The sequence below is a fragment of the Uloborus diversus genome, chromosome 9, assembly GCF_026930045.1.
Source record: "Uloborus diversus isolate 005 chromosome 9, Udiv.v.3.1, whole genome shotgun sequence".
Classification (NCBI taxonomy): domain Eukaryota; kingdom Metazoa; phylum Arthropoda; class Arachnida; order Araneae; family Uloboridae; genus Uloborus; species Uloborus diversus.
The window spans coordinates 92,970,049-92,978,147 of NC_072739.1; the positions used below are offsets into that span (position 1 = coordinate 92,970,049).

An 8,099-nucleotide genomic window follows, 5' to 3' on the forward strand; every position below is an offset into this window, starting at 1 on the left:
ATTCAATTTCGTTCCACTACTTCTACATTTATAAATTTAAAGTAGAAGGATATAATAGTAATAATATATAAATAATAATAACATATGAATAATAATAATATATAAATCCATAATTACTCTTGTTTTGATTGGTTTAAACAGATGAAAGAAAAAAAAAGAATTTTAGTGGGAAATAATACGAAAGAAAAAAACATTGTGATGTTCTCAAAAAAAAAAAAAAACTTAGAGAATAACTAGTCTTAGTAAACTATTTGCTTGAAAACAATTGATTAAAAAAAATCATGAATTATTCAATTTCGTTCAACTATTTCTACATTTATAAATTTAAATTAGAAGGATATAATAGTAATAATAAGTAAATAATAGTAATAATATATAAATAATAATACTAATATATAAATAATGATATATAAGGAATAATACATAAATAATGATAATAATAATATATAAATAATATTAATAATAATATATAAATAATATTAATAATAATATATAAATAATCATAATGTAATTTTTTTTTCGCCTTAACTTTCAGCGAAACCAGAAAAATATTAGATATTTACATGGCAGTTTTTTGATTCAATTGAAGAGCAATGAGCATATAAAAACAAATTGCCAAAACTAACCCTTTTCAAAATTTGATATTGCAAAAATATTTGTCTGAAAGACGGACTCTCCACGAAACTTACATGCACAAAAGTCAGATCATCAACAAAAATTAGTAATCACAAAAAATGACCTCTCACGTAACGTGGCTCAAAAAGCAATATCTTCAAATGTCTAAAATACTTTATTGCATTGCTTTTTTTTTCAACCATAAGGTTAATACTGCCGTGGGAAGGTAAAGAGCAGTATCTGCAGAAATGAGTTCCTTCGATATTTGAAAAAACATATTTTGAGTCAGAATTTGAAGTTTTTTTTTTTTTTTCGTTCTTTATTTTCATTGGAAAGCAGTAAGCAAGCTTGTACAATAAAGCTAAAGAACAACAGATAACAAAAATATCAAAAAAAAAAAAAAAAGAAAGAAAGAAAGAAAGAAAGAAAAGCTTTAAAAAATTGCTGATACTGCGCTTTCCTGGCAGAATAGTTATGCTTAATAGTTTTCAATTCATCAATGTGTAATTTTCGCAAAAATTCTAATTTCGCAAAACAAACATCGCATTTAAATGGTGAAAGAAATAAAATGAAAATGACGTAAACACAGAAAAATTCTATTCATCAATCTAATATTTTGAGCAAATTGCAAGGAAATTGCTTACTTTTATAAGCCCATAGTTTTGACTGCCTCAACGCTGTAGATAGCTGCATCAGGGCTCCAAGGCAACTGGCAGTTACATCCTTTTTGTAAATTTCTTTCATTAAGTATGGCATGGCTCTGCGTATTATCTTCCCCACGCCAGATTTCAAGTCTTTATCCATTTGTATCCAAGCCTGTCGCACATGAACTTTCTTGACTTCATTGCTTTCTGTTGTTGCTGTTTGGTCCGAAGGCAGATGAGGTTTAGCACCAGGGGTTTGGCAATGAAAAGTACAAAGACAAGATAAAATAAAAATGAACTGTATGCTCCAGTTGGCCATTATGAATGGATTATGATGGCACGATTTTGGTTATGATATTGTTGATGGGGAAAAAATGTCTGAGCACTCAAATTATTAGTTTATGGCAATTTATTCTTACCTAGATGGGAAGATAAACTCAGAAAATGGTAATTTTTCTTCCTGTACCATCAAGTTTTGATATAAAACTTCGAAGATCACTTTCTTCAATTTACCCAACAGTCAAAAACTTTTTTAATATCCAACTAGTAAACTTCGTTTTCCTAAAGAAAACTATTAATATTTCGTTCAAGAATTGTTCCAGTATATCAAAACAAATAATTTGATGAACTTACAGAATTTGGGTTTCTTTATGGATGGCAAAAGAAGGGATTCAAGCAAATCGTTGGCAAAGATGGCACCCGCAAATTTTTCGAAGATTCCACTAATATGCAATCACCAATCACTTCGGTAAAAAAATAAACACGACTTCCAATCGATAACGAGATTCTTCAATAATATCTCGTTCCTTTTGCCAATGGAAAGAGCATAAAAGTTCGATGTACTCTCCAATCAATTCACTTTCTCTTGAACAACCCAAATAAATACGCGCGGCAGATGTCAGCCGTCAATCTTCGCTCTTGAAAAGCAACAGTCCGAACTTGAAATAGTGAAAGGGATGGAATGGGGACAGGACGAAAGAGAAGTAATCAGCTCCTGAAAGGAACAGAGCAAAGGGTTAAGCCAGGTCCACCGGTGTGAGAACGATGGACCAGTTGAGGATCTTTTCTACCTGTTGCATTTTACTGCGCTCGCTTATCCAGCCACTCTTATAGCTTCTGGCGATGATCGTACTCAAGGTCATTCGGCAAGAACAAGAAAAAAAAAAGAGGGATAAATATTTTAACCTTGCGTCGGGGCTGCATCTAGAGAATTTTTTCTACTTTTCCTTCTTCTCGAGCATCTTCTTCATCTCCAGTCCATCGTTTTGCATAGGAAAATGGAAAGTGAAACTGCGTTTTAAAGTAATCTTATCAATCATGCTTAAAACAGGATTTTCTGAAGGGTCGTCGATTCTTACATAAAAGAATTTTAAATTGCTAACTTTTTTTTTAGTTGGAGAAAGAAATCCCCACCACTTCTAATGATTTATCGTTTCTTTGGTGAAATTACATGTTGCACGATAATATGCAAGCTATCCCTTAGAGAAAATCAGTTTCGCTTTGTATGAGAGGCATACTTGAGATGGTTAGTATGAAAAAAAGTTCAATTCATGAATTTTCAAAACCGTTTTTCATTCATAATTTGATACTCTTTTGACTATGTTATTACTGCTTCCTCCAGACCAAAATAGAAGCATGGTGCTTCCAGATGAAAAAGTATTTTAATTCGACTAAAACGGCATTTTTGAATAGAAATGTTGCAGTAGAAAAGATGTTTTTTTTAAACCTCTTTTTTTTTTTTTTTTTGAATACTGTACGCATGCAAAGCCAAGTATTTTTCAATAGTATTTTTTAAAAATAATTACTATTGTAATTATCTTTTAAATAATTACTATTGTAATTCTTTTTTAAATAATTACTATTGTAACTGTTTTTAAATAATTACTATTGTAATTGTTTTTAAATAATTACTATTTTAATCACTCTTTGAATAATTACTATTGTAATCGCTCTTTAAATAATTACTATTGTAACTATTGTTTTAATAGCCAATAAAAAATTTTTAAATCTTCAGTTTAAGAGATTGCTAAAACTCTGAATTCATGTTTAAATCAAGTTATGGTTTAGTGTGACATTTTGTGACAAAATAAGGTGGTCAAAAATGTTGAAAAGAAAAGTGACATTATATATTTAATTGACAGCTCCTGGTTTAAAAATGCAAACAAAATGAAGTCGTACACAAAATATTATTCAATTGAAAAAATCCTTTGGAAAATTTCTACTGCACATTTTTCATAAGACATTAATTATATAAAGAGTTTTTCAGGAAACATATTGTTTCATTTGTTTAAAAGTAACTTTATTAGAGACAAAGCTTTATTTTGCATAAAAATATAGCTTAAACAATTTATTTTATTATTTTATGCGTTACAACATGTACTCTCACACGCTTAGTTTTCTAACAAAGATAAACGTGTAATGATAAAGCTTATCATACTTGGAGCGAAAAAAAAAAGGATACTTAACCCTCTACTGTCACAATTATTATTTCCTGTAGAAAAAAAATATTTACATGAGCAAAATGTGTGTGTTAAATAATGTAAGGTGGATTTTTGTTTTTAAATTTTTTATGTTTTCAAAACAGGCTTGTGACTATGTGACTGAGCTGTAAACGTGTGTCAGCATCCTCAATCTTAATGTAAAACTGCCATATTGCACCAGTTCATGTTCCCTGCCAGTGTTATCAATTTATTTAAGTGCGATTAATTAGTTTTATATTAACCTTTGTTTAAACTGGTATTTTTTGTGTGTTTTAGTAGCAATCTAAAAGTTAATTTTTTGTTTAGTTACTTTCTTTCTGATTTTCAAAAAAAAAAAAAAATCATCTACAAAAAAAAAAAAAAAAAAAAGCATCATCTACAAAAAAAAAAAAAAAAGAGTGGATACTAATAAAGTTGCCTCTAATCGCCACAAGGCAACCAGGGACATTTCCCGACCTTTATCTGCCAATAAAAAAGCTGAACAATTTCACGTATAATAATTCGAACGAATAAGAATGATTGTTGCACGCGTTCACTAGACGTAACTTTCATTTGCAAGGTAGACCGTGCGAAGCCAGGCGACGCAGCTAGTGAAACAATAAATAATCCTCCGCCAATTACATCACAAAACTACTGCATTTTAATAATTATGATCATCAGTCTTAACACTCGGGAATTTTAATCAGCATTACATAAAACATGTTTTTTTTCATTCACTCATTTTACTCGATACAAATAAATAAATAAATAATATAGATAATTGTTTGCCATGAAATTAAAGAATCAACTGAATGAAAGGTCAAAAGACAAGTTTGAAAAGTACATACATGTCTTCTATAATTACGCTGGGTGACATTTCAGAAGTTCATTATACATCAAAACAGCAAAAGCACTCTTCCTTTTAGAACGCATTGAATATCTTGATATTTTCAGAACTTTTTCTTTTCTTTTTACAATGAAAGAAATTAAGCAGAAGACCCAAAAACAAGCGGAAACTTCTCACATTTTCAATCGGTTTTTTTGTCATCGGTCTTTGTCTGGTAATTGATAGCCCGGAGTACATTTCAAACTGTCTCATGTTTGCATCCGATAGGTATTTTTTTCGCACACCAATCTTTTATTATTGTCATAAATTTTATTTAAATTTCGAAACTCGCTCTTTAATTAAGAAGCTGGAGTTTATTAGCACAAGGAAGCTGTTTTAAGTGTCTACAAAACAATTCAGCGAAAGAAGGGGGGAAAAATACTTCGCAATTTATCCGTTTTAGAATGGAGTGCGCCACATTTTCTGAGACAAACTGTGAAAGTTGTTCTAATTAAAAAAATACAGTGAGAGCCCGATATTTGAATCAGAGGTTAATTGAATCAGTAGCTTTATTGAATCAAATCGTCAAAAACAGAACGAAATCCAACTTCAACATCAAAAAACTGCCGGATATTTGAATCAAGCACACCGTTTTAATGAATTCATTGTTCATGTTTTTGGGAAATATGCGAATAAACATTTCCCAAAAACATGTGATGCATCAGCGTTGTCTTTTTCTTTGCCTTTTTTTAGTAAAATAAGTTTTTCTCTTTGCAAATAGTGAAAATAGGGGAAGGCAGAGTGTTTCACACTTCTAACGGTTTTCTCGGGAAAATTAAACAAAATTACTCAGATAAAAAGAGACATGGTGTCGACGTGACCTCTGCGTTCCAGGCTTTATCACCGTTAGCGTGAACATGAGAACAACGAGGTGGCAATGGGGTTGTTTCCTTCAGTTAAAAGTAGTACTTTTTGTCACTGAAAATGCTAGAATAAGCAAAAAAAGTAACATGGACCCAGAAAATACTTTCGTTTTCCCAACAGTTATTTTTTAATTAATTTTTTTAAATGTCCGAATTTTCAAACAAGGAGTGGTCTTTATGACGTCACAAATGATACTCTTTGGCGCATCTTTCTATCACGTTTTCACGTTATGATAATCAAGAATCGAATTAAAATTGCGCTCTACGCTTGCTATCAACCATATCGTTGCCAATACAAGTAAGTAAAGATGCGAATTAAATATTTTGTTCTGTAAATGGCAACACTGAATGGCATTTCATCTTTTGTGATGTCATCGGCAGAAGACATAAACTATGAAAGCGCACCGATTTAAGTATTTTTTTAAAAATATTAAACTTAAACAAATTATTTTAAAAATGGTCAGATCCTATGTTTTTAAGCATGCTCTTTCAGGAAACGACCCCATTCTGTGACCTACACGTAGTTTTGTGACGATGAACAAAGAATTCCCAAATTAATTGCTATCTATTTTTAGCAATCAAAAGCAGATACTGTTTTAGAAGATGATAAAGTTAAATTTGAATTTTTAATTGCTTTTTGATACTGCTTTAGGATAAAATTCTTTAAATATTCAAGAAATCAATATTTTTATACGACAATCCTTTAATAACACTTTATCTTGTTTGACTAAAATAAAGTTTTCTTAAATTTTATGTAGAATTGCACATTGAAAAAAAGTTACACATTTTTGTTTTATTGACTCAGTCACTTTATTGAATCAAAATTGCTTGAAACAAACATGATTCAAATGAGCGGCGGCCACTCCAATAAAACTATCTATATTTTTTTAAAGCATTAACTACGTTTTTTTTTTTACAATTTTGCCTCGGAGTATTGCAAGAAAATCTTTGCCTTGGGAAAGAAAAGCTCAGTTACTGCAAATTTTTCATTTTATTTATTTTCGTCATCTGTTGTACTTTAGCTTTATTGTAAAAACTTGCCTGTTTGCTTTCTGCAGTAAATAAAACACGAAAAAAGCGTCCCAAAAATTCCAATGTTTCCCTATTGTTAATATGGAATCCAAAACGCGTTTCTTTAAATATATCTAAAATGGTAAAAAGCACTAGATACTAGAAAAAAAGTTCCTGTTGGAAATCCAAACGACTATTTATAAAAATTAGTCTCATTTAACATCTAGTTTACGAAAATACAAAATTTAACCAAGTTTAGCCATAAGTTTGTTTTTTTCATATTCAATAAAGCAGTAACATCTGTCATATATTTTATCAGTAATATCTATAATTAGGTAACGTGAAATGTTTCTGAATTAATTTTTAAAATCAAACGTGCTTATGCCAGAAATTTTATCATGATTTCTTTTTTTTAAATTCTAAAAGTAATATTTGATAAGAATAATAAAGCTTTTTTCGTTTGCAATTTTAGACAAAATTATGAAAATGTAGTTCAAAAAATGGGGTTTATTTTTATTTATTCGATTTAATTTTATTTATTTCTAGTTTTAATTTTTAATATTTTTAAAATTTCTTGTTGTTGTTTTTTTATTTTATTGGTTTTATATTATTATTATTGTTTCTCTCTCTCTCTCTTTGTTTTTATGTAAATAAACAGATACAATATAAGCTGAATTCAAACAGCCCACATCTTAAGTTGTTATTACTATTATTATTATTTGTTGCACTATTTTTTTAAGAAGAAACTAAATCATTTCTCCAGGCGCGAGTCGAGTTTTAAAAGATAAGTTCAGTCTTTTTAAAGAAAAAGGATGAAATATATAAATAAGAGCAGAGTGATATCAATGACACTTCAAGGTCGGTTAATTAGCTTTCCTATTGAAATTTAAATCTTTTCACGGAGAAAGATTTCCTTTCTAAGTGCTTTCTTTTCAAAGAACATCATTCGAACATCAATTAGTATTGAAATGTCTTGTCGAATTAATTTTCCATTCCAATAATTGACCAACTCTAACCGAAACATAATGTAATTGAATGCGTGTTAATGATGTTAATACACTACTAACGTTGTGATTCAGTTTTAAACATTGCTATTTGTGTTCCAGATATTACTTCATATTTTAACCAATTTAAGAAACTTTGCGTGTTTCAATGAAGGATTTTGTCAAATACCTCTATCAAAATCGTGTTGCCAAAACTATTTTTTAGCGTATAAAAAAAAGACATGCAATTGTACGTTTAGTTATCAGACTTTGATAGAGTTCATGTGGAACAACTATTTTTTATTTGCAATCAAAGTTTCAAATATCGTCCAACCTTTGAGTTCCAACTACGCGCAAACCTTTTTCATATCATCAGTTTTAAAACAGTGGTGGACTATAACGATAAAAATTTACAATAAAGTAGGTATTTCATGATTTCAAATGATTAAACAATTTAAACGACATTTGTTTGAATGTCAATGATATACAGGTAATTATGAAAATAATGGAAACACTTGGAAAATTTTTTGGGAATCACTATTCTGCCGTAAATGTTCTGTTTATAAAGATGCCCTTCTTACTCTAATCACTCACACTGGTGAATTCAGATGGTGATTGAGTTCTGTGGTCACTTTTAC

General features: G+C 29.7%; 1 protein-coding gene across 1 annotated transcript in view; it reads right to left on the reverse strand.

Moving 5' to 3' along the window:
• LOC129230376 (uncharacterized) overlaps window positions 1–2,276 on the reverse strand; it is a 57,958-nt gene extending 55,682 nt beyond the window's left edge. The window contains exon 1 of the mRNA XM_054864774.1: window positions 1,260–2,276. Coding sequence (XP_054720749.1) covers window positions 1,260–1,578 — 319 coding nt within the window. The 5' untranslated portion in view covers window positions 1,579–2,276. The remainder of the gene's footprint in view (window positions 1–1,259) is intronic.
• Between the last annotated feature and the right edge of the window lie 5,823 nt (window positions 2,277–8,099).